At 39.7% G+C, this 27,836-nt stretch overlaps 1 protein-coding gene across 1 annotated transcript in view; it reads left to right on the top strand.

The window, feature by feature from the left end:
* Positions 1–27,836, top strand: part of VPS41 (VPS41 subunit of HOPS complex) — a 182,383-nt gene that overhangs the window by 123,281 nt on the left and 31,266 nt on the right. Inside the window, exons 10-17 of the mRNA XM_059934200.1 lie at positions 3,250–3,316; positions 11,592–11,689; positions 15,558–15,687; positions 17,162–17,277; positions 18,589–18,645; positions 20,923–20,984; positions 22,109–22,190; positions 24,511–24,603. Coding sequence (XP_059790183.1) covers positions 3,250–3,316; positions 11,592–11,689; positions 15,558–15,687; positions 17,162–17,277; positions 18,589–18,645; positions 20,923–20,984; positions 22,109–22,190; positions 24,511–24,603 — 705 coding nt within the window. The remainder of the gene's footprint in view (positions 1–3,249; positions 3,317–11,591; positions 11,690–15,557; positions 15,688–17,161; positions 17,278–18,588; positions 18,646–20,922; positions 20,985–22,108; positions 22,191–24,510; positions 24,604–27,836) is intronic.

The following is a 27,836-nucleotide window of genomic DNA, read 5'->3' as shown; positions in this document are numbered from 1 at the left end:
TGGGCAGCTCTCAGAGCCTCTGTGTTCTCGTGTCTACATTAGGGCTGGTAGTATCACCTTCCAGGGGCGTCTGAGGATTGGAAGAGGCCCGGGCAGTCCTCAAGTTCTGTCACTCTCTCTCAGATCTCTCCACTTCTCTCCATCCCCCTGTCGGGTCCCCTGACTCTAGTTTTGCCTCCCTTAATTCTGCCCTAAACAGTGCAGCCAGGATGATCTTTTCAGAGTGCAGATCAGGTGATGTCAGTCTCCTGGTTAAACCCCTCCAGGATGCTTATTGCTCATAGGATGACATCTTCCTCTTTCATGATGATCTGCCCCCTGTGTTCCTGTCTAGCCCCTCCTTCCCCTATCCTCTCTGCTTCTATCTGATTACCTTCCAGTTGAGGGCCCCAAGCTGTCAAGTTGCCCTTTTGCACCTGTCCTGTATCTCCTGCTTCAACTTACATGGCGCTTCTTCCAGGAAGTCTTCCATCCCTGCTAGTAGATGCCCCTGCTCTATATTTCTGTACTTCTCCATCACACTTCAGTAAATGCCTTATTTAGTTGTTTGTCTCCCCCACTGCACCATAATCTTCCTAAGAACAGAGCTCTATCTGCTTTACAAAGCCCTCAGCTCAGGACAGGTGCCCAGTAATTGCTAAAAAGTGCCAATTAATATTGCTATTTCATATATATATATATTATTGTTACACTTCAAACCACGTGGAACACTGCTCCTTGTGTACTTTTATCAACACATTAAATAAAGCAGTTGTTCAGTTGGCATGTGGAGCGTGCCTATTAGACAATTTAGTAGTTTCCCTAGTAAGTGTGGATAGAAGAGTGGATAACTTACACGAAGAGAAGGAAAATTGGGGGAGCGGACAGGAAATCGTCTGAGACGGACAGGAAACAAATGACAGAAAGCAGTCAAAGGAGAAAATAGCCTGTCACTTCTCAGTAAATGCCTGTACCTCCACAGCACTGGGTTCAAGTCCTGTGTCAGAGAAAGAGAGTACTGTGGCCCTCTGTGTCTGTGGGTTCTGCATCAGTGGATTCGACCAACCTCGGATTGAAAATATTTGGGGGCAAAAAATCCAGAAAGTTCCAAAAAGCAAAACTTTAATTTGCTGGAAACCAGTAACTATTTATTAACATTTACACTGTATTATAAGTAATCTAGAAACGATTGAATGCATATAGGAGGATGTTTGTAGGTTATATGCAAATACTATGCCATTTCCTTTAATGGACTTGAGCATCTTCAGATTTCGGTATCCTCCAGGGTCCTGCAGATACCAGGGGTGAGTGTACTGTCATGCAGTTGCCGTGTTGCTGGACAGTGATTTGGACGTGGCTATTAGCCAAACCAAACCTTAAAAAAATGTACACTGATCTATCAATGCTACTTCTAGGAATTTATCCTAAGGAAACAAAAGTCCAAAAGTTTTATGTACGAGTATGTTGATTGCACTATTGCTTGCATCAGAGATAGATAGAAGAAAAAACTAATGTCTAGAATAGGATTGAGTAAATAAATTACAGTATATTCATGAATACTTCATGAATACAATGAAATACTATAAAGACATTAAAGAATTATGTGAGGATATTTAAATAATACATTAAATTATTTGTGGTAATTTTAGGTCGAGAAAAGTAGCTTCCCCAAAAGTGTGGATTGCTAATAGTGTTCACGTTGTTCTGGGACAACAGATAATAACTTGTTTTTTTCCCTTTGGGTTTTCTATATTTTAGAATTTTTCATATGGTAGCCATACTTAGGGTTGCAGCTATAAATTAACACAATAAACGCTGCCTAAAAGAAAAAGGAAAAAAACCTAGTCCCTGATGAAAGTTGTATGAGATCAGTACTTAACTTGAGGTTCAGCCCCTTTTTTTTTTTAATTGAAGTATAGTTGATTTACAATGTTGTGTTAATTTCTGGCGTACAGCCAAATGATTCAGTTATACATATATATACATATGTATATTCTTTCCCATTATGATTTATTTCGTATTCTTTTCCATTATGATTTATCACAGGTTATTGAATTTAGTTCCCTGTGCTATACAATAGGACCTTGTTGTTTATTCATTCTATATATAATAGAATGCATCTACTAATCCCAAACTACCATTCCTTCCCTCCCTCAGCCCCCTTCCCCTTGGCAACCACAAGTATGATAATCTCTGAGTCCATCCATGTTGCTGCAAATGGCATTATTTTGTTCTTTTTATGACTGAGTAATAGTCCATTGTATATATGTACCACATCATCTTTATCCATTCATCTGCTGATGGACATTTGAGGCTCAGTCTTAACCTGGATGGCTGAACTTACGTGAATTTTTCTCATTTCTTATTACAAAATAGAATACATTTCCGTTAGAAAATATAGCAAAGAAAATATAAAATATCTGTAGTCTTACCACCCTAAAACATCTACTGTTAACACACATATGTGTTATGGGTTGTGTGTAAGTGAGATATATACAAAAATAAATATATAAAATCTCTATCCAAACTGTATACATATAATTTAAAATAGGGGTTGGCAAACTTTTCTGTAAGGGGCTGGTAGTAAATATTTTAAACTTTGTATGCTACATACTGTTTCTGCTGAGAATTTTTCCTTTTATTTCTGTTTTTCCTTCCCTCTCTTCCTCCCTCCCTCCTTTTCATTTTTTCAAGGCTTCAAAAATATAAAAACTATTTTTAGCTTCCAGGCCATAAACAAAACAGACCAGGGGCTGGGCTGTAGTTTGCCACCCCTGATTTAAATTATACAATACATTGATTTTAATATGCTCGAGAGAAGAAGAGCATGTGACACTTTTGCAAAGTATTATTAAGCAACAGTGAAATATGTTACTAATATGTGATCAGAAACACAAGACCTACTGTGGGTGTTGCCCAGATTAGCCATTGGGCATTACTGGCTCTGTGCTTCTGTCAGAGATAGATAGAAGGAACCTGTGAGTAGAGTTACAGAGAGTGGGTCATTGAAACTATATTAAAACTATATTAGTTTCCTTCCTTTCTTTGTCCTAGAATAAAACTTTATTGAAGAATAGCGTCGGAGAATATAAGTAATGGTTGCTATATGTCATTGAAGTTAATTTCTATCGCTTAAGTCACAGGGTAGGTTGTGTGCATTCCATCTTCAGTGCTACACGGCTAATTTAGCAAAAGTACCGTATAGTGAATGATGTGTGATGAAGAGTTTTCTAGCAGATGAATAAAATAACCTGTGAATTTCTTTTCTAGATATGCTCGGTGAAGGAACGGCATGCCAGTGAAATGAGGGACTTGCCGAGCCGATACGTTGAAATAGGTATGCCTTCTGTGGTGTAAACCTTCAGAAGAGAATCCATGTTATGAAGGGGGGTCCTAAGGCCGTGTTCTTCAGGGCTCATCATTGGTACCTTGATGAGATAGATCAAGAAACTTCTAAGTTTTGAAATTTGGCTGTAGAGACCCTTTATTCTAACTATTTCTAATTTTTACACAATAATATTGTAGTTGGCTTTGAAGTTGAATAACCTTGGGCTTGGGTTCTGGTTCTGTTATTTACCACCTGGACTTTGGACAAATTTCTGCGTGCCTCAGTCATTTTCATCTATAAAATACAGAAAAGAATACCTGTCTCACGGGTTGTTCGTCAGAATTCCAAGCATGCGTGCACAGCTCATAATACAGTACTCACACTTGGAATTGTCAACGTGTGCCTTCTAAATATTTATTTCCCTCATCACTGGTCTGGTCCAAACTGCCATAGTCTTATCTGGATCACTGCAGCGGCCTCCTAACTGGTTCCTCTCTTTCCACTGTGAATTACTGCACTCTAGTCCCCTGCACTGCAGTCAAAATACAAATCAGTTGGTGTCACCACCCTTCAGTCCCTTCCCATTGTTCTCAGGATAAAGATGAGACTCCTTAACTTGACCATGGGGATCTGTGTTGGCCGTCACCTGCCTTTCTAGCTTCAGCTCATAACAAGCTTCTCCTTGGTCTCTGTGCTCCAGTCACACTGGTCTTCTTCTATCTGCCCATGCTGCTGCTTCCCATCTCTCTAGAATGCTCTTCTTGCCTCTTTTTACTTCATGGACCCCTTATCATCTTTAATCATACCTCAGCTCAAGTGTTGGTTTTGTGGGAAGGCCCACTGGTCCTCCCTAAGCAGGTCAAATCCCCCCATGATAGGCATGTAGCATGTCCCTTTCTAGCCCTTGTTTGAGTTGCAGTGATCTTGTGATTATTCAGTGCATTTCTGTCTCTTCCACCAGACTATAACCTCCTTGTTTTTGCTCAGTGTTTGTATCTCAGGGACCTGGCACCATACCTGGCACATAGTAGGTGCTAAATAATATTGGGTTGAATGAATCAGTGACTCTGGAAACAACTATTCAGGAAAAGTATGCCAAGGAGGCTATGCCACTACTTTTATAACTTAGTTTTAGGACCTAGTGCCAAAGTTACTCAAACAGAAAGGGTGAGAATTGACTGACTTTTGTCAGTTAAGCAGAGTAAAAGCTCTTTTTGTATTATTTAGAGCTGAGCAATAGGAGACAGTTTTGTGGCAGAGAAGGTGTGCCATGTTATATGTCAGCTGAAAAGTTTATTTACCCATTTGGAGGGTGGATGGGGACTATACATTTGATGGGTTGTTATAACAGGATGAAGCTGAGATAAATCATTTGCACATGACTGTACTTTTTTTTTTTAATCTTTATTTTTTTATTTATTTATGGCTGCGTTGGGTCTCCGTTTCTGCACGCGGGCTTTCTCTAGTTACGGCGAGCGGGGGCTACTCTTCGTTGTGGTGCGCGGGCTTCTCATTGCGGTGGCTTCTCTTGTTGCGGAGCACGGGCTCTAGGCGCATGGGCTTCAGTAGTTGCGGCACGTGGACTCAGTAGTTGTGGCTTATGGGCTTAGTTGCTCTGCAACATGTGGGATCTTCCTGGACCAGGGCTCGAACCTGTGTCCCCTGCATTGGCAGGTGGATTCTTAACCACAGCGCCACCAGGGAAGTCCCATGACTGTACTTTCATAAACAGAGAAAGATGTACCCACCAGGCAAATATGGTTGTAGCATTTAAATCTGGGATATTTTATACTTGAAGTCGGAAGTTGGTGGTAGGGCTTTAATAGTTTTGCTGTTCTTTTGTTTGTTTTGCCTTAGAAGGATAAATACATAAATTCATAGTTTGGATTTCTCAGGGTCTGGACAAAATAGGTAAATACAGAATATAATGATACTGAGGAACTAGATAAGACTGAGAACTAGAAGATAAAGATAATTATTTCAGTATCTCTCTATTTTCTGCCCCTCCCCTGCCTACCAGAATAAAACCTGAACATCTCAATGCATACTGTCCTGAGAGATAAGTATTAGAATATTTTAAATACAGATGAGTTTAAAAAAAGGCCAGAACTCTGGGAACTTTAGGATGTAAAACTTGCCAGGAAGGCATAAAAATGCAGCAATGTCATCTTCTCTCCTTAGTTGGTGTTTATTGCTCGCATACTAGGTACGGGGCATTGTGCTATGTGCATTACCGGCTTTAGTTCACTGTCACAGCAGCCCTTTGAAGGTCGGGTAGTAGGCTTCTTATTCTATAGATGAAGAAAACGGAGGCTCAGGGTGGAAAACAACCTGTCCAAGGTCTTACTGCTGTGGCATCAAAATGGATAGAATCTAACCCTGCAGAACAACCCGGCAGGGAGGCCAGGCAGTTTGCCAAATGCCTGTCTGATCTTGATAAGGTTGCTTTATCTCCCTAAGCCAGACTTTCCTCACCTATAAAATGGAGGTGAGGGACTTCCCTGGCCATCCAGCAGTTAAGACTCTGCGCTTCCATTGCAGGGGGTGTGGGTTCAATCCCGGGTCAGGGAACTAAGTTCCCACACGCCGTGCAGTGTGGCCAAAAATTTTTTTAAAAATAAAAAATTTAAAAAGTAAAATGGAGATAAGACCTACTGTCTCAGATAGTTGGGAGAATTAGACATGATTCTGAGGTCTGTAACACTGTCCTTGGCACACAGTAGGTGTTCACTGAATCACCGTGGTTATTATCACCGTGCAGACTTCCATCCCAGCTCCGTGACTGCTAATAGCCGGCCCAGTGGTGGCCCTAGAGCCCTGGGATCACATTATTAAAGTGTGTTTTGTCTGTACTACAATTTCCATGAAATAGACCGTGTGTGGGTACTAACAATATCATATTACGGACATTTTACTACTATGGTTAATGGTTAAGTACCATTTTTTCCCCTCTTGAGAGCAAACCTTTAAGAATATAAACCATTTCCACAGCAGGAGGCAAAGTGGTTTAGATAAGAGTCCTTGACTAGAATAAAGGAAAAGAGAAATATTAAGGAGGTCTGGATTACAATTTGCTTTATGACAGTGCAAGCCACTGTTCTTTAGTAAATGAGGTGAAAATGACATTGAGATGAAAGAAATATCTATGGCTGTACATTACATTTCTTAGAAGCCAGATGTTTTTAACTCTTCCTTATAAGTCAGAATCTCGAAAACAGTGCAAAAGTTATTCCTCTCAATAAGATATTCTTGTAAATGAAAGCTAATAATGATAATAAAGATGAAGCTTACTGGCCAATCTCTAATCCATGAAGACATAAGGTTACATAAGGTTTGGGGGATGTCATTTCTTCTTCCAAATTACAGTTTTAAAAGTAGGTTGTGGTCCATGCCTGCTGTACTTACTGTAACTTGACGTGGGTCTCTTACTGTCACAGGACTCCCTAACTCTCTGGCACTTTTTACCAAAGTCGTCCCTGGTCTTAATGGAATGGTAGTTGGGAGCTGATACTATGTTGTTGGGAAATGAAGCCAATATTGGTGTGTCATTTTGGGGGCATCTACTGCCAGGGGCAGATAACTTACATGCAAGGAATTAATGATTGACTCCCTAGTCTTGATTTCATATGGAAGTCTATTTCAAAAAAATAATAATAATCAAGAGAAAAGCTACATGGGAATCTACATAAAATGACAGAGAGAAGCCAGGAAGAAAGAGAAGGAGAAGGAAATAAGGGACATCTTTTTCACTTTAATTAAGCAGGGTCCGTATTGTCAGTTTATTATATGCTGTGGCTCTATTTAGTACATTGTTCTATTTTCAGCCTCTTGATTGACTTGGAAATTGAAGGCCTTTTTGCATGGTGGAAGAGAGCTGTGAAATTAATGCCTTTCTTAGATCTAAGTATCTTTATCCACCTGTTAGCATTCTGACCCAGACACACAGGTTCCAGCAGTGGGACAGTTCTCCCGTGCATGTGAGGGACAAGGTTTACCTCCGTGTCTAAGTCTCAGTAGAAATCAGGACAGTTCAAGGTGTCCTTAAGGATCTAGCTCTGTATGGTTTTCTGTTCTGTTAGAATTCAGTTTGGTTCTCTCTAATCTATTAATTTTTTTGTTCTGCATTGAATTTTTTCCCCAACATTTTTAATGAAAATTATTAAACCTACAAAAAACTAAAGAATTTTACTGGATCTGTTTACTCGCCTTCTTGATTCCACAGTTAAGATTTTATTATACTTGTTTTATTACGCGTCTGTTCCTCCATCCATTTGTCACTCAGTGCTGGAGACTCAAATACTTGTTGGAAATGGAGTTAATAAATTTTCTCTACCGTAAGTAGCGGTAAGAAATCGGAAGCACCTGAAGTAAGAAGTATATTTTGTTCATTTTATAACAACTACCACCAGCCACATGCTTAACTACATTACAAACAGAATTCTGTTTATTCTTCGCAATGGTCCCAGTGGGTAGGGCTGCTATCCCATTTTAAAGGTGAAGAAGCTGAGGTTCAGAGGGCTCAAGTAACCTGCTCAAGAGGAGGACATTCAGAAGCAAAGAAGGCAGCATCTGAACACAGATAAGCCTAGTTTCAAAGCTGTTTCTCCCCACTGCTGTGCCATGCGTTCGTCCATGCACGCCCTCCGCCTAACCCCAAGCCCTCATTTGCAGCCAAAGTAACTGATGAGAAGAAAAGCAGCTTGCTCCAGGCGCTCAGGTACCAACCATGGGGCAGAAATTCTCCACAGACCCTTTAAATATGCAGTGATGATGTCTGCTCCCCTCTTCTTCAAACAGCCAGATGAAATGGACATGCAGTAGATTTGTTTTTTTATTTTGGTTCAGGTGAAGTATCTCCTTTAGAAAAATAGAAATTTTATTTCCCCTTGTTGTGTTCTGGGACTGACAGCCGTTCATCATTTCTCCTCCAAATGCTTAGGGAATCTCTAGAACCTAGTTGCCTTGGATGGCTATCAAAATTGTTTCTAAGGAAAGGAAGTCAAATCCAGATGGTGATGTGATTCTTTCAGCCCTTTTGTGTGCTCTTTCTTAGTGTTTGGCTTAAGTTTAGTTGATGCATCAAGGTAGTTTTGGATTTTTTTGTTGGGGTAGGTGGTTAGGTCTCTGAATGTGTGTATATATGTATGTGTTTATTTTTAAATTTTATTTTATTGTGGTAAGGACACTTCACATGAGATCTACCCTCTTAACAAAATTTTAAGTGTACGTACAGTACACTTTGTGCCCGTTGATTAGCAACTTTCTTTTTCCCCCTCCCCCCAGCCTTTACAACCTATTTTACATTTGGTAGTGTATATATGTCCATTTGTCCATTTGTGTATCTATTTTACATTTGGTAGTGTATACATGTCCCTGCCACTCTCTCACCCTGTCACATCTTACCCCTCCCCCTCCCCATATCCTCAAGTCCATTCTCTAGTAGGTCTGTGTCTTTATTCCCGTCTTGCCACTAGGTTCTTCATGACCTCTTTTTTTCCCCTTAGATTCCATATATATGTGTTAGCATACTGTATTTGTTTTTCTCTTTCTGACTTACTTCACTCTGTATGACAGACTCTAACTCCATCCACCTCACTACAAATACCTCCATTTCATTTCTTTTTATGGCTGAGTAATATTCCATTGTATATATGTGCCACATCTTCTTTATCCATTCATCCGATGATGCACATTTAGGTTGCTTCCATGTCCTGGCTATTGTAAATAGAGCTGCAATGAACATTTTGGTACATGACTCTTTTTGAATTATGGTTTTCTCAGGGTATATGCCCAGTAGTGGGATTGCTGGGTCGTATGGTAGTTCTATTTTTAGTTTTTTAAGGAACCTCCATACTGTTCTCCATAGTGGCTGTATCAATTTACATTCCCACCAACAGTCTATTATGTTCTTAATTAAAGAACAGGAAGTTTTCTGTGTTATTAATGCAGGCTCTTGAGGACAGAAATCAGGATGTAGAGGGGGAAAGATTTGGGTAGAATTGTTTTCTAGTTTCTCTGATCTGTATCTTATGGCTCATTCATATAAACCAAAGCCTTGATGTTGATTTGGTTACCTTTAGGAGGGATACTGTGTGATGCTCCTTGTCAGTGAGCCTAGGCAGCCCCTTTGGCATCTCAAATGGGGAGAATACCTCGTTCACCCACCATTTCTTAGATGATGCTCTCCCTCGGGTGCCTATGGCAGACAAGCCCATCAAAGGCTCCATGTGATTCCCATGAAACAGTCTCTGTAGCATCTTTGATTGCTCTTCACCCAAGTTGCTGTATGCATAGCATTTCAACGATGGAATGCGATTTAGTAAAAAAACACAAGTCCATCTCTACCAAAGAGTTTATGCAACCTCAGGAGTGCTGGCCTCCAAAACCTCCTGTTAACAGGCCTGTATGTCTTCATGAATGTGAAACTATCACCTCTTTGATCAGTAGGTCATGTGTGGCCCACACTGTTCAATAGCATCTGCACATTCCAACCCTCCCATCTCTCCCCCCTCCCCGCTGCCCACCCCCTACATTCATAGGCAGCACTGGGGAAGCTTCTCCAGAACCTTCTGTGCCTGGCTACACGCTGCATGTGCTCGTCTCTGAACACATGGTTGTGGGAAGTTCTCTACGCATGTGCTTCATGAGAATATTGATCACATCACCACTTTACCAAAAATTATTTTCAAGTGCCTGGATAAGAATATTCAGTTCAGGTTCAGCGGGTGAGAAAACAAGTCTTCGTGGCAGAGCTGGCACCATTTGGACTCCCATTGTATGGGCTCTGTCCAGGGCACCCTGACTACCTATGCAATCCCACCCGGGACAAAGCTTAAGAAATGTTATCCTTTTTAATATTTATGTTATTAACTACTTAGTGTTTTTTTGATTATCCTCAGTCTCATTTTGGTGTGAAAATAAAATTTTGAAAACAGTTAAGTAAGGAGCAGGCATTAAAGATCAGCAGAGTCAAGTAACACTAAGTGATTTACGAGGAGGATGGAGAGGAGGAAGAAGAAAAATTCAGTACCCCCTCAGTTTATGTGTTATGGGTTTTATTTCTATTCTGATACCTTTATTTATACATGGGAAAAGTCATACCCACAGAAATTAAAATGAATTATCCAAGTTCAGTGTAATTGCAGTTATAACCCAGATTTCCTAACTTCCCATTCAATATTGTTTCCAATATGCTACACTGACTTCCCCTGCTTTGGAAAAGATGGTCATTTTATCATAAAAGTTAACTAAACCTGAAGCTAATACCACAGAACTGTGGAGAAGAACTGAATCAAGAAACTTAGAAAAAGTGGTGGGTTCAAATGAGAGTTTACTCTCAAATGAATATGTAAGTGCCATGTATGATTCCTGGAAGAGTCTTTTCCTGGCACTAATATTGTATCAGTTGGCTTTGCTGCATAACAAACCATCCCAAAACTTAGTTGCTTAAAACAACAGGCATTTATTATAAATATTACAACAGCTAGTCATTAGAATCATACTGTAGCAATATTTGTACTTCTACCATTGAGCCTTCTATAAGATCTTTGAGGTCCATTATAATTAAATCTATATACCTCTTAGGTGATGCAATAAAAGAAACAGAACTTCTTCTACGTTTTAATGACTATCTTTTAAAAGGAAAGAGAAATTTCTTATTTTCTCTGACCTTTATTTCACTGAAGAATTAATGGAGTTTCATCATAATGTAATGTGTATCTACACTTTTTTTCTTTTAAGTCTGGATATAATGTTTATTAAATGTTAAAAAAGGAGTAATAGTTTCATAATTACAAATTGCATTTCTTGTGACCATCATACCACTGTAATGCCCTAATTGTGAAAGATTGAAATTTATGTTTAAATTATTTAAAAAGTATTTTTGTCATTAGTAATATTTTTAAATTATTTAAAATATTTAATTTTTTAAAATTTAAAATTATTGTTACCGATAATCGTTTACATTGGGTTTTATGGATTTCAAAGTGTCTTCATGGGATTTAACTCTGTCATTTTTAAACTAACTAGATAGTGTCACTCTTCACCATTCATGCTGCTGTTATTGTCGAGTTTGCTTTGTATTTGTAAGAGAAATTTTCAAGTGTATGTTCCCAGATATTCTTTTGGGCTACTGATTATTGTGCAGAAAGTATGTTTATCTCTGCCCCCTTTTTGTTAGATTTCTAAAATGAGTCCATCCTGCGTTTTCGTAGTCGACGTGTCCTTTCCTTTGTGTGCTGCTTTTTGCTGCTAATGGTGAATCTTCTCTCCCTTTTGTTTGCAGTGTCTCAGTTTGAAACTGAATTCTACATCAGTGGACTGGCACCTCTCTGTGATCAGCTTGTTGTACTTTCCTATGTAAAGGAGGTTTCCGAAAAAACGGTAATTTTGTTTTCGCCCCAAATACAATAGGGTGGGTTCATTTGTAGCACTTTTACCCAGATGAAGTTGCCAATTAAAGGACTCAGCTCCAGTCTGAACAGAACTTCCTGACCTATAAAACCACGTCAGTAGAGATTACCCTGCAGGCTTCATGTATTTACGTTTCAGAAGCTCCACTCATTGGTTGCCTTTGTTCCTTTTGCCAAGCAAAGGGGAATCTTTTTTTTTTTTTTTTTGCCTTCCCTTTTTTTCCATCTCTCTTGGTATTTCAGTCGAAAGGAATGAAGGATTCCTCTTGCCAAGAGGCCAAGAAACTAAACTGACCCTGTGCATTAGCAGAAATGACAGCAATGAAGTTGATCTGTAGCATCAGCAGGGGTCCCTGTGGTCAGAGTGAATTACAGAGAGAGTGGTCCATTATTTCCTGTGGTCCAGATATATTTGTTTACTTCCCAGTGGCCCAGTGATTCTGAGCAGCTTGATTCTTGCTTTGAAATTAGATGTTTGCTAAGTCTCGGTTATCACTGCAAATGATGGTATGAAATGTACGGCTCATAGGAAGCAGCAGAGAATCTGCATTTCATTATACGTGATTTTGGAATGAAGCCTGTTACAGGGTCCAGTGGAGGGGCCTGCGTACTGAGTCTTTCTTTGAAGCCCAGGTCGGCCCCATTCCCAGAGTCCAGAGTTCCTGTCAGGAAGGGGCCAGGGGTGGCTTCAAGGCATAAACAAGGAGAGTTTATTGTAAAGGATTTTCTTTGGGATGCTGTGGTATAAAAGAAATGCGATTGATCGTCTAGCCCTTTACGGTGAGTGGGTTCTCCGTGTCTGTATCCTCTCTCTCTCTCTTTTTTTTTTTTTTTTCCTTTTCAAATAGCAAGGAATAAAATGGGGAGAAAAACCCTGGGAGTCCCGGTTTTGAAGTGGTAGCTGCTCTCCAGCATTTCTCTGAGCGAGCTCTTGCATCAGGAAGCCATCGCTATAGTAACCTGGAGCTCTGGGTGCCCATGTTGCTAGGCAATGGGATGCAGTAGACTTAAGTGAACACTCAAACCTGCTAAAATCAATAGGGCTGGCTTCTAGCCCTGTGCAGGACATCAGTTTATTATTATTTTATTTATTTATTTTTTTTGAAAATAAAGAAAAGCATTGGCTCCGGAGGGAGTAAATACAGTGCTTTTTGATGAGGAATGTGGGGAGCATTCAGGATGTGATTGAAAGACATAAGGAAAGAGGCAGTAAAATGACAAAGGGAAGGCCTAATAAACAGTTGACCAAAAAAAGAAAGAAAGGAAGGAAACCTTTGTTAATAAGAGAGAGTATTGGAAAGGAGTAAAAACCAAGAAAAGCCAACCTCAAAGAGCAAATTAGAAAATGGAATTTTTTCAGAGGAAGAAGTGAGGGTCTTGGAGGTGCTTTAAAAATGTGTGTGTCAGTGTATATAACTCTTCATTTTCTCTAACACCAGAGGACACCTGAAATCCTTAAATACAGAAAGAACTGACCAAATTAAGGCAGAAGGAATAAAGAAGCAAGCTTGGGGCCAACCACGCCCCCCTTTTCTTTTTCACATCAAAAAGTTTAACTGCAACAGTAAACAGAGTTCGTTTTTATATCAGTTGTAATGTTATCCCAGCATATTTTCCTCATTACACCTCTGACATATGTGCCTGTTCCCACACAGTTGCAGTGATAGTTACAAGCTCTTCTGTGTGGCCGTAATTTTAGGAGCACCGTCCCATTCTCTCTGCATATGGCTGTGCAGTCTCCCATCATCGTTCTGGTGGTTGTGAACTGTTTCATCTGCTTGATAGAACCTAATTTATGAAGCTGTTCCCTTAATGTTTTGTTTTTCTTCCATTCATTAATAAAGCACGTGTGTTAAGAATGGTGCTCAGCATGGAGTATCAACGATCAACAAGACCAAATTCCTGCTCCTAGGCAGTTCACGCATAAGCAGGGCTGTTAGACCAGTGAACAAAAGTTGTAAAATAATGATAAGTTGGATTTCTCATCCATCACCTTGCTGATGGATTTCTTACACATATGAAGGAGCTATTTATATGGTCTAGCAAGGTGATTTTCTTTCAACATTATTTGGTTCAATTTTTTTTCTATTTTGCTATTCCAATTTTGATATTTTGTGTCATTGTTATAGCTGTTAATTTTTTAAATAGTCAAATTTTTCAGTTTTTTCCTTTTTGTTGTTTTAAAAGCAAGATATTTGTCATTTCTCCACAGATCTGATAAATTATCCTGTATATTCACTGGGGTTTTTTCCTCTAATAGTGGATCTTTCATAATTGCTTTTTCTTTTGGACTGTTTTAAATATATGAGATGCAAAGCTGATGTAATCGCTTCTCAATTAACCTAACAAAATTGATCAAAGGAATCTTCGAGGCTTACTGATTTACTGGGGAACCTTGGAGTGTTGGGAGTAGTTCTGGATTTCTTTCATTTTGTTCCTTTCATCTGTATTCTCTATACCAGTGCCACACTGCTTTAGGTCTTACTGCTTTAGGTCTTGCTGCTTTGGAAAATAAAGTGTATCTTTCATGCCTCTGTACTGAATACTCAAAGAGCTTGAGTTTTATAGTAAAACAAACTTGATTTCAAATCCATAGTCCCAGTTTTTCCACAAATCCCTGTCTCGCCGTTTACTTATATAACTTTGACCTCAGTAAACTTTTTGATCCTCAGTTCCTTCATCTGCAATATTAGGAAGAACAGTACTTACTGAAGGGTGATTTAAGGACTCAGCGAGAAGAATCTGTGGACAGTCACCTACTAGGCTAGTGCAATTGTCATAGGCCCTCAGTAAAGCATCTTTTCCCCTTCTATCTTGATCTAGAACGGCAGTGTCCAAAACTGTAGTCATTAAGCTTATGTGCCTATCCAAGTTGAAATTAATGAAAATGAAATAAAATTTAAAACTCAGTTTCTCAGGCACAGTCATCACATTTCAGGTGTCCGATGGCCACTCGTGACTCATGTCTACCACGCTGGGCAGTGCAGACACAGAACATCTACATCAGCTCAGCAAGTTTTGCTGTAGACGTAACTCTTAGTCTCTGGCTTTTCAGCATCCCCTGTGAAAGGACTAGTGGTGGCAGTGGTCTGGATCATGCAGCAGTTTATAATGTAATTTTCACTCTCTCTCATATTTGTGAGGAAGATGTAACAGAGTTATCTAAGGATGTGGTAGCCGTCCCTTGGAGTTGAAAGGGCTGCAGTTGTAGACCGCTGACATAGTACAGTGGTACCTGTCCTGTGTACCTCATCCAAGAGGTCAAAATAAACCACTGCTATGAGGCCGTCCACAGCAGGTGGTGAGAAGGGCTTACACCTGCCAAATTTATAAAACCAAAGCACTTAATTATGGCTACCTAGAATTAATTTGTATCATTTTTTTAAAATATGCTGTGACACTTGGCCACTTAGTATCCATGTGATCTTGCACAAGGCAGTACTTTTTTTTTTTTTTTAAATTAATTTATTTATTTTTGGCTGCTTTGGGTCTTCATTGCTGCATGCGGGCTTTTCTCTAGTTGCGGCGAGCGGGGGCTACTCTTCATTGGTGCGTGGGCTTCTCACTGCGGTGGCTTCTCTTGTTGCAGAGCACGGGCTTCAGTAGTTGTGGCACACGGGCTCAGTAGTTGTGGCTCATGGGCTCTAGAGCGCAGGCTCAGTAGTTGTAGCGCACGGGCTTAGTTGCTCCATGGCATGTGGGATCCTCCCAGACCAGGGACCGAACCCGTGTCCTCTGCATTGGCAGGCAGATTCTTAACCACTGCGCGACCAGGGAAGTCCCTAATTTGTATCATTTACAGAAATGTAATTCAAATGAGCCTTTCTTTTTCCCCTTAGGAAAGAGAATACTGCGCCAGGCCCAGACTGGATATCATCCAGCCGCTTTCTGAGACTTGTGAAGAGATCTCTTCTGATGCCCTGACTGTGAGGGGCTTTCAGGAAAATGAATGTAGAGATTATCACTTAGGTGAGAGAGATCAAGGATCTGACTCACGTTATTTCTTATATTTATGTTTTTTCCCCTCCACTTGAGTAGCACAACCAGGAATTTAAATGAAGGTGCTGAAAGGCTCTTAGAGCCTATCTGGGCAGGCCTTTTATGTTGAAAATGAAGGCGTCAAGGCCCAGAGATGCTGTAGAACTTGCTTGAGTTCCCACAGCAGAAGGGAGGGGTAGAGATGAGGCCAGGACCAAGGTGAGGAGGCTTTGTGGCCTTTGTTCTTGTATTTGGTCTCCTGTCCTATTTCATGTGACACCTGCCTTACACTGACGTCAAGCAGCATGGTTCTCTAGTTGGCGTATCACTCCCAACTTTATATCCCTAGAAGGTGTACTCTGGGTTGCCAGAGAAATTGTCTTTCTTTGACCGAACGCTCAGAGCTTGAAAGAGTGCCTGGTACATACTAGGCTTTCACCGAATATTTGTTGAGTGGATGCATGAATACACTTAGTCACTGCTTGGAAATAAAGGGAGAAGCATTGCTTTGTAGTCGTACCAGGGGCCTCTGTGTTTTGGTGTCATCATATCCTTGAAAAATACATTGATGAAAAAATAGAACAGCTTTGGCTGTTGAGAAATTCTTTCCTGCTTTAAAAACAATAGACATGTTTTGAGAATATTTTCAGTTCTCATTTTGGTCAATGAGGAAATATCCTATATCTGTTAGAGCTTTCTTATATGAAGCCCTTGATCGGCTGAGAAATAGGAGTGTTTATTCTGGACTTAGCAAAAAGCAAATGTGATTCACAAGTGAAAGCATCCAGTTGAGGTATTTTTTGCTCAGAGCAAACTCTGCTGCACACTTAGAAACCCTTCAGAACAGGTTTTATAATTGAATTCTTCAGGAAACCCTTACCATCGGCATTGTGCACAACATGCTGAAATGATAGATGATGTCTCCAGGGCTTGGGGCATCTGTCATTTATGCTTTAGATGGCCTTGACCTTGAGGAGGAGGAAACATTTATCGCCAACTGTGGGGTGTAATTGTTCTGTAAAAATAGAACTGCTGTAAATGGCCATCAATAAAGTTTATATACAGTAGATAAATTATATACAATAGACATGGAGAATTTTGAGCACTGTCTTTCAGCTGAGGTCAGAACGTTAATATATGAAACAGAATTTTTAAGCCTACCTTATTTTTTTCAAGTTTTTTTGGTATTTCCTGCCTCCTTCCCTCTCTTCCTTTCTTCCTCCTTCCTTTCCTTTTTTCATTCAAATCATTTTACGTGTAAATATTTTTTAAAGCACCGGAATAGATTCTGTCATTCTCTACCCTGTCTCCCACCCCTACCTTCAAACACAGCTGAACACATTTATTCCAAAGGTAAGAGAGCTTTCTGTTCGCTCGTAAGTTGGGTAGCCTAACCCTGTCCCCCCAAACCACTGCCAAGGTTTCTACTGTTGAGTCACCCAAGTTATTGTTCTCTTATCTCTAGAATACTCGGAAGGGGAGTCACTCTTTTACATTGTGAGTCCAAGAGATGTTGTCGTAGCCAAGGAACGAGACCAAGATGACCACATCGACTGGCTCCTTGAAAAGAAGAAATATGAAGTAGTCTTGCTTTTACTTCAAAGTATTGACACGTCGGTAACAGAGAGGGGCTAAAAGGGTTTTGTAATAAATTTTTCATGTAGGTGAATTAGCATGTTCTAAGCTAGTAATACGTAGGAGGCCAATAACTTTCCAATATTCTTTTCGGAAATTAGGGGGAATAAAGACTGCAGGGAGGTTGACTGGCCTTACTGTTCAGTGGAAGAGGAATTGGTGATGGAGGAGGAATTGGTGATGGAGGGAGGGGTGGGTTAGATCCAGCCTACTGATAAGTTTATTTGGTGGTTTTTCAAGAAAAATAAAATAAAGCTAGTATTTCAGAATCATCCATTTGGATATTTTAGTGAAATCATTTATTTTGTGCTTATATCATGCGTAAAAAGTAAAGCTATCAAACTATACTCAGGAGGGTTTGAACTACCTGTTCAGATGGAATGATGTTGTCCACGTCATTGAGTCTTGGTTCAGACTAATTTGAGTAGATAATGCCCCATCATGGCTTTTTTTAAAAAAGGAAAACATTTTAACGTTTTAATAGCTGCAAAGGTATTATTGTGTTGGTTTAGTTAGAGAAACTCTCTGGATAGTCTTATATGCTAATCAGCCAAAAACAAACAAAAAATGGTCCACTTATTTGGTGCTTTAAGTTTGTAACCACCTGAAAGGATTTGGAAAAAAAGTTTTTAATTTATAAACTCTTTGGAGTCCAGGTATTGATACCAAGTTCATACCCCAGTTATTACCATTATTGCTTTAGATCCAGCAGCTTCTTAAAGAAATAATTTTGTGTTTCAAACATTTGTGTTAAAGTAATCATTGTAAACTTACCAAAATAAAAATAAAATCAGAGATTTTCAAAATCTTAGTGTAGTTGTACCTAAATGTATGCATACAGGTTACTTTTTATGCTTCATAAAGGAAAAGTGCCCCTTGATTAATATATGTCATACAGATTTAGAATGACAGATTTTTTTGTTTGAACATAAGAGATTTTGTTGTATTTTGAGTTGCGTATGAAATGTGATTCCAGTGTCCTAATGTGGAAATGAATTCAAATGGAAATAAGAGAAGTCTTCATTTTGGTTGACTGCTTTTGTTTGAGTTTGAATTCAGTGAGGTTCACTCAACCATAACATTAAAAATTTCTGTGCTTGAAGCAAAAGCCATGGGAAAATGGAGCTTATTTATGTAGCCCAGAACTTTAAAACATAATAAATATAGTGTTTATGACCTCAACGTCTCTCTCTCCCACTCTCTCCCCTTTTCCCTTCCTCCTTTTCGACTGCTTTTATCATGCTTATGTAAATACAGGAAGCTCTGATGGCAGCTGAAATTAGCCAAAAGAACATTAAAAGACATAAGATTCTGGTAAGTATGTAATTTTACTATTTGAAACATAACTTTACCTTTCAATAAGTTATAATGAGGCTGAAAGTAATTTGAAAAGAACGGATTCTTGCTACCTTTTGAGAAGTTATTTCAAACGAATTCCCTAACCTGTGAGGTCAAAATAGTTCATTTTATTGAATCAGTTTCTGCTTGTAAACAAGAAACTTGAACACCTGCTAGGAGGTAGTTTTAGGTAATTTGGAAACTGGATTTATAAATACACTTTAAATACAAAGCTTTCCAGTTATGCGTGGGGAAGTTTCTTTAAATCACAGGTAAAATCACATTATCATGAAATTTATCAAAAGAGTAGTTTCATAAAACTAGACTGCTTCAGTGTCTCTGTAAGAACAGGCTCAATTTATTTTGTTATGGTGACTAATTTAGGACATCAAATATATTTTTATTATATTTTGGACTTGGGAAAAATATTGTGAGTGAAATCCCATTTCTTTGCTAACTGTGAAAATGAATGTGCAGATGGAAAGCAGAAATGTTATCCTCTGAGTGTGAAGGGTCCTTAGAGATCATCTAGCCCAAGACTCTGGTTTACAGTTGAAAACTGGAAACTTAGTTATTTATGGCTATTTGCGTTCCAGTGCAAAGTCCTTCCGCCTACACTTTCCCCACCTTAAACTTCTCTTTAAAACTTCCCCAAAAAGCCTAATTCCCAAAGAGTATACAAGCAAAATAGTTCAGGAACTAAAAGGGAGAGAGAGAACAAGAGCATCTTATGTTGTTTTATTCATTCAAAATTGTAGAGAATAAGCAAGGATTACCTAGAAATGGAGTATTCCAGCCAGTAGAAGAGTAGAGTTGAAGTAAGCAGGTCAAAAGTAAGACAGGCTTAGCTTAGTCAGTTGTACATTGGATTTGGTAATATGAAAGTGACAAGTGCATTTTCTGTAAATATTATTTATTCTCAACATGCTTGGTGGAGTGAAAGTGAATAGGAGATGATGAAGTTGAGTTGAATATAGACTAAGGCTAGCCTCGAAGTGGAAAAGAGTCAAGACTATCGCTGGGGGCTATGACATCATGGGGAGGTTTTGGGTGATGGTGGGTATTTCGTGTAAGACATTTAACGTGCTTATGCTTAAGGGAGAAGAGAGAAAATCAGGTTGAGGTTAAAGGAGCACAGAGACAGAGGATGAATTGGGAGGGAGCATGGACATGGGGAGAAAGGTTAGAGAAATGGACTCTGCAAAAGAGGCATCTCTTCTCTGAACCTGTAGACTCACGGTAGATACTGTGATATGTGATCTATTTTCAGAGAAATAAAGTTAAGCACCTTTTCTTCACTCCGTAGTTCCAACAGATTTGAAATACGATTTCCTACACAGTAGTCATTAAAGTGAAAGTTTAATAAACTAAGAACTTTGGGTATTTCCCTTCACTCTTGAAATGGGGCATGTCCTTTACATTAATCACGCCTGGACATTTTTCTCCTAGGATAAGGCAGGCAGAGAGAAAAATGGGCTCCTGCCATTTCTGCCATCCAGGAAGAAGCTCCACAAAAAATTTTTTGTGCATGAAGTAGAACTTAAAATCCAAGTTTTGTTACATATATTGAGTTCAAGCTTCTCATGCAAATGCTTTTAGGTGGATCTGATCTTTCATAAGAGTCATGAGGAGATCAAGCAAGAGGTGCCCCATCTCTGGTGGCACAGGCCACCTCATATCCTTTCGGGACTCTAAGGTAGAATAAGTGAAGGAGCGTGAATCCTGTGAAGCCAGTCGGTTCAGTGCTTTGAGCTCCAGTCTCCTCATCTGTAAACTCGTGGGTTTGAATGACCTGGTTTTCTGAGCTCATTTTCACTTTGATGTTAACTTTAAATATTTCCCTTTCAAATGATCTGTCATTTCATTTTTCTTACAGCATTTCCTCAGACTTGGTGTAGAAGAGACAGGCAGCTCACGTTTTAGGGATGAAAGCACAAGAACCAATTTTTTATCCAGTGACAACATGAAATTGTTGGGTCATGTTTCTCTTATCAGAGATTTCTTTGTAGGAAATTTTTTAGAAGAGGGCAGGTTAGGAGCCTTTAAAGTAGTAACATTTTTTAAAATTGTAAACTCTAAACTTTGTGAGAATACAAGTATATTTAAATACGCTCAAGAAAGAAATGAACATAATTACGTAAAGCAAACTAAGATGTATGAACAGGTTCAGGCAGTGGGCCCACTCAGGAACGGAGACCCAACTTTCCATGTCTTCCAGTTAAGTATGGAATTCCTTTATTTCATTTCCCCTAGGACATCGGCTTGGCATATATAAACCACCTGGTGGAGAAAGGAGAGTACGACATAGCGGCACGGTAATCAAGATGTTTTCACAATTATTTGTTAATATAAATAGAATTGAGCCATGTTAGCAATACGAATAAGTCATTCTCTACAGTTGACAGACTTTTTTTTTTACATCTTTCTAACAGGGGTTATTTTTGAATAGTAGTGGTTTTAACCACAGAATGGATTGATACATGTTAATTTACCCACCTACTATCTCATTTGCACTAAATGAAAAATGGTTTTCTCATTATTTAATGAGAAGGGTGTCAGAAACCATGAAGAGTCTGATATTTTACCCTTTTTATAAGCTGACAAGTTTGCCTGCCGGTTTCATGAGCGCTGGCAAAAGACCTGATACTCCGGGGTCAGAGACACAGGACCGTGTCTACCTCAGCAGTAGTCGTGGCCAGAGTACCAGCACTTTCTCCAGATCCGACAGCATGAGGCAGAGAGGCCAGATGACCCTGCCCAGGCAGCAGGTTGTGTTACAGGAGAGGGACCCTGGGCTTCGGGTGTCTGATTCTTTTATAATGGGCAGTAAGCCTGCCTGCCCTTGGCTCCAGAGGAAGATGTTATTTTTATTTTACTGGGCAGTGAACAAACCTGCCCTGTGCTCCAGAGGGAGAGACAGGCTGTGTCCTCTCACCTCCAGGGCTGTTCACGCTACAAGCATCCCAGAAGAGACCGTCCAGGATATAGCGGCCATTGCCTCTGCTCACAGTTCAAGGAGAACGTCTCCCAACAGGAGGGTGGCAGTAAATGGAAATGATCAGGCCCCAGGCTCCTGGTTTGCAGGACAAGAACCTAAATGGTTTATAGCGGAAGGGTCCCCAGACCAGCAGCGCTCATCTGGATACGTAGGAAACTCAGAACAGAAAAATCAGTGGGAAAACCCCTAATCCAAGTCTTCTGAAAGGGATTCATCTTTATTTATAAGTATTTCGTATGTTCATGATTTCCATCAACTTTGTATACGCAGTCAAGTGAGTACCAGTAATACCTTTATGTTCATTGGCACTTGAAATGGAAATGTGTCAAAGTTCTGGGATGAGAGATTTATCTAAACCACTAGGGGAAATGTCTACTTATTCTGCCTCTGTTTGTTTTCCTTATTTATACTTTCTTTTCCCTGGGGTGTTTTTACTGCCAGCAAATGCCAGAAAATTCTTGGGAAAAATGCAGCACTCTGGGAATATGAAGTTTATAAATTTAAAGAAATTGGACAGCTTAAGGTAAGCATAGCTTTATTTTTAACTCTTTAATTTTTGTATGTAGTATATTGAGATGGAAATAAAATTAATAGTAATCAGTTCTTTATTGGGAAGCGAGTACTATTTCAGCTAGAAAGAAAAACTTTTAGAAATTAGTTACCAAATAGAAACCTGGTTTATATTTTATGTGCATAAAATATATACAAATGTATTACATATATGATGTGTTCACTTTCTTATCTCCATCCAATTCCCTCTGTGTTCAGATGGAAGTTTTCATGTTCTTTTTAATGAATGTGGAAAACAGGTATAGTCTCATCATAGTAGATTATAAACATAAGGCTTTTTTCACATGTACTGAAGAATTAGTGCATTTTCCAACATCTTACTTGCTGGAAGACAAATGGAAAATTTTGGCCAGATAGCTCCAACAAATAATTTTGGTATTTCATTTTTTTATCTTTCAATTTAGTTTACAATATCTAAACTAATCAATAAAGTATTCCTATGTCTGGAGATCTGTTTAAAACATTTTAAAAAAACTTTTCAGTATTCGTGAGCCTTTTCAGTGTTCTCTTAGAATTATGAACATGCTTTTAAAAATTCCAGTTATTCAGCTGGCCAGCCCTGTGCCTTGTCCTCTGCTTGCCCCATAAATGTAACTCTTCTCCAGGAGACCCTCAAGGACACTTCTCGTCATGTTTATTGGGTTGATCTTGGGGGATCTTCTCCAGTCCTATGGCCATGTTTACCATGATGGCTCCATCACCCAGACCTCTATTTTGAATTCCTTATCTATGTTGGAAGCATGTGATGGACATTTTTCCTTGTGTGTACATGCTGCTGAGAATGATCACTCAGATGAATGTGAATCCATTTCCCTCCCAAGTTTGGTCCTTCTCCTTTCAATCTGTGTGTACCACATCACAGTATACTCATTTCTCCATGCTTAATAGCTCAAAGCCACTGTCTTTTTTTTTTTTTTTTTTAACATCTTTATTGGAGTATAATTGCTTTACAATGGTGTGTTAGTTTCTGCTGTATAACAAAGTGAATCAGCTATACGTATACATACATCCCCATATCTCCTCCCTCTTGCGTCTCCCTCCCTCCCACCCTCCCTATCCCACCCCTGTAGGGGGTCACAAAGCACTGAGCTGATCTCCCTGTGCTATGCAGCTAAAGCCATTGTCTTGATGAGAACATCTAACTCACCTCCTTATTCTGTTTAATCTCCAGTTCTTGTCAGTTTCACTTTGTCAGTACCAGTTGGGCCTCTCCTCCCCCTCTGGTACCACTGCCTTAACTCCCGCCTGAGCGATTGCAAGGGCCTTCTGGCAGATCTAGAGACAACCCTATCCCACAGTTAGCCGTTTAAAAACTACATGTGCTCCGCTCATTTCCCTCCTGCTCAGAGCATAAAATCTGAATCCCTTTCGTGACCCCACGTCACCTTCCTCTTCGGCCTCATCTCCCTCCCGTGACCCCCGTCTCACATGTCTGAGCCATGCTGACCTTCCTGCATGCAGAGTGTGCATTCATGGTTCCGTGCCTTTGCCCATGCTGTTCCCTCTACCAGGGTGCCCTTCCCCCTCTCTCTTGGCCTGACAGGCCCCTGGCATCTGTCACTTCTGCTTCAGTCTCTAAGATCCACCTCGCCACAGCATCTTGTTTGCCCCTCTCTCAAGACACTTAGCACGCAATATTGCAACTGGCTGTTTAGATATCTGCATATCTTCCCTCTGAAGCTGTGAGCCCCTGGGGACAGTGCCTGGAGCTCTGGGTCCCCAGGACAGAGCATGGCGATTGGTGGGTAGTGCACTGCAGAACCATTTACAGTGTTTGGAAATGCAACACTTAACACAGTGCTGAAGTAGCTAAAAACGCAAGGTTTATTTTCCCTTAATTTCAAACGATGATTATGGGTTTTTAAAGGTTGATGTATTCCATTTTAAGGAAAAAAAAAAGATGAGTAGATGACCTATAACTCCTTGATTACTTAAGAAGTTGACTTTTATCATCATTCTCCCTCGTATTAATTAGATTTTCATTAATTCATCAGGAAGAACAGAGAGATAATGTTTAACTTAATTGAGGCAGTGTCTTTTATTCATTCATTCATACATGTAGACACCTTATCTATACTTTTTAAAATGTATTATAACATGTTATAAGAAGGTAGAGCTTATTTGAATCTTTTCTCATCATAATATTTTTCCAAAGTACTCTGTTGCCTTAAGTTTTTAACGTAAATATATATTTTTATATTTGCTGACTCTTTGGAATACAGTTTTATTTTGCTACTTTTTAAAGATTTTTTTTTTGCCTTTTCCTTTCTTAGGCTATTAGTCCTTATTTGCCAAGAGGGGATCCAGTTCTGAAACCACTCATCTATGAAATGATCTTGCATGAATTTTTGGAAAGTGATTATGAGGTATGACATTCCAACATGGTCAAATTGTTCTCAGTGAAAAATGTTATGAAATCTAGAAAAATGGTACACTGGAGCAGCTGGCTTAAAGGCGACAGACTTGTAGTTTCTATGTGGTCGATGAAACTGAGATACATACACTCTGATGACCACTGATGTTTATGTGGACCTTGTTAGAGAAAATGTCTAATCCATGGACATTTTGAATATTTCCTTAAAGCTACCTCCTCGATACAGCTAAAGGGAAAGGACCAAGTACCATTCGGGGGAATTCATAAATAGAATAGCATCTGCTAATGATGCTTCTACTGCCCTTAAAGAATTCAGAACTTTCTAAAACTTGAGTCTCAGAACTAAGTTTGCCGAAGGAGGATTGCAGAGAAATCGGGACGCAGGTAGGGGGAAGGGATTGGAAATGATCTGTTTTGCTTATTGTTTAAGGAGAAAGGTGGTACTTAAACTGCTTATCTACTGTACACGCTGCACTTTTACATGCATGTTGCGATATTATACTCCCAGCAGCACTATACATAGTAATATCCAATTTTACAGAGGAACTAAAAATTAAAGAAATTAAATAAGTTGTCTAAGGCCATCCATAATAGGTATGCCTGGGTTTGACTTTAAATTTGGTGTTTGCACGTACCCAAAATGGATGATAATTTTTAAAGTTTGTTCCTTTAAAATGCATTTATTCAGAAAGTCTCTGTTTTGTGCCTACTGTATTCCAGGAATGTGCTGGGCGCTAAGCATGCAGATGTGAATGAAATGATGCGCATTTAGCGATAGCTCTAGTCTGAGTCACACCCAAGCATATAAACCAGCAGTTCTCAACAGAGGTGGATTCCACCCCCCCGCAGGGGACATTTGGCAATGTCTGGAGACGTGTGTGATTGTCACGACTGGGGAATTGGCACTACAGGCATTTAGTGGGTGGTGGCCAGCAAGGTTGCCGCTAAACACCCTACAACACACAGGACAGCCCCCCTATGACAAAGAATTATCTGTCCTCAAGTGTCAACAGGACTGAGTTTGAGGACCCCGATATAAACAGATAAATTATTACGTTGTATGCTGGGTGCTCTAATAAAGCTATCCACGAAACGTGGTGGGAAGACTCAGCCTGCACCCACTTCTGACTAGAGGAAAAGATGGGATTTCTCGTGGGCAGGTTCTAGACAAGGCTGGTAAGCTCCTGATCAGAGCCGGTGCTGGGGCGATCCATAAATCAGGAGATACCGGACCACCGACTGCTGTTCTCCAGCTTCTGCCCAAACTTCAGAGTCTTTCATAAAAGTGGCACCATCTTCGGCTCCTTATAAAGTTCAGGGACCTAACCCAGTGATCAGTTTTCATTTTTGGTACCTCCCTGTACGTTGCAGGTTGTCACTGCCTTCGTACATTCTGATGTTACGTTTTGAAAATAAGGAAGACTTTATTTACAGCTTTTCTCCTTCCCACAAGAATGCGGGGTGGCTTGCAGAAAGGTTAATAGATAGAATGGAAATTCCCTAGCGGTCCAGTGGTCAGGACTCCGCACTTCCACTGCAGAGGGCATGGGTTTGATCCCTGGTCGGAGAACTAAGATCCTGCATGCTGTGTGGTGCAGCCTAAAAAAAAAAAAAAAAAACACAAAACCAAAAAGAAAGGTTAATAGATAGAAAGAGACAATCAGAGAGGGAATGAGAAAAAGAACTCCTGTGTTTTGAGTGCCTACTGAGATACTTTTTTAACAAATAACTGATTCAATTTAAGGAGGAGTAATAATGCAAACACTATATTCTAACTCTGAGATGATTTTTAGAGCTTAAGATCTAAAGGGACCTTTAAGATGGTGCGCTTTTATCCTGATAACTCGCACACTTGGTCAGTTACTGTCAGCCACGTGTTCCTGGATACGTCAGATTCAAGCATCCTGATGCCTGTGTGACCTATGTAGTTCCTTTACTGTTCCAAGCCTGTATTCTTATCATAGGAAGGGACTATGTGCTTTCGGATGAATTAAACTCGAAAAACGTATTTCTTCCTAGTGGCAAGATGGGAATAAAGACACAGACCTACTAAAAAATGGACTTGAGGATATGGGGAGGGGGAGGGGTGAGATGTGACAGGGTGAGAGAGTGTCATGGACATATATACACTACCAAATGTAAAATAGATAGCTAGTGGGAAGCAGCCACATAGCACAGGGAGATCAGCTCAGTGCTTTGTGACCGCCTGGGGGGGTGGGATAGGGAGGGTGGGAGGGAGGGAGATGCGGGAGGGAGGAGATATGGGAACGTGTGTATATGTGTAGCTGATTCACTTTGTTATAAAGCAGAAACTAACACACCATTGTGAAGCAATTATACTTCAATAAAGATGTTTAAAATTAAAAAAAACGTATTTCTTTAATAACTGTACAAACTAATGAAGGCAGCATCTCTTCATGCTCTCTCATCAGCATGTGTTCTGATACCATAATCCAGTCTTCCCTACCAGCATGGGTCTGTTCCTTTCCAGGTCTGTACAGAAGAGTCTATGGTAATAGTTTCTGCCACTTGTGCTAGGTGCCAACTGCCAAAGTCTCGGAGCGTGGTTTCTATTCATTTCTTATTCAGTCCAATTCAGCACATCTTTATTTAGAACCTACCGTGGTCAAGAACCGGGCTGAGTACTCATTTGGATCCAAGAGAAATAAAAACACAGTCCCAGGCTTCAGCGGGCTTACAGACTGACTGGGGAGACTGTGTTAATAAGCTTTAAGCAACTAGAAAATAAGTAAGACAGGCAGAGCAACGTGTTATAAGAGATCTAATGAGAGGCCATTATTGGCCGTCATAGTTATTGGAAAAGGTTTCTTCTGTGAAGAAAGACTTATAATGGACTTCTCTTTCTTTCCAGTATGTTCTGAGTACACAGAGTGGCTGTCATAAATTTTCCATCTTTGTACGTCTTCCCAAAAGAAAGAAAATCATGAGTGTTCTGTGAAAATGATGGAAAGAGTATGAGCTTTATTTTGAAATACCGAAGCTTAGTATACTTGTCCTGTTTTTAAAGTAATGTAATTTAACCATAAAAAAGCAATTTTTTTATTTGTATGATTCTGTCACAATTCATGATTCAACCCTTACTTTTTCAAGAAACTGTTTTAAATCCTGTATCATTAAAGGTGTCTTGTTAATTCATATCTGGAAAACTTTTGACTGAGACTGAAAGAAATAAGCATGACTCAAAGCTTGTAGATGTGTTTTCCT

This window comes from Balaenoptera ricei, chromosome 9, assembly GCF_028023285.1.
Source record: "Balaenoptera ricei isolate mBalRic1 chromosome 9, mBalRic1.hap2, whole genome shotgun sequence".
Taxonomy (NCBI): Eukaryota; Metazoa; Chordata; class Mammalia; order Artiodactyla; family Balaenopteridae; genus Balaenoptera; species Balaenoptera ricei.
The sequence above is the reverse complement of the archived record's forward strand: the minus strand, read 5'-3'. Positions and strand labels throughout refer to the sequence as shown.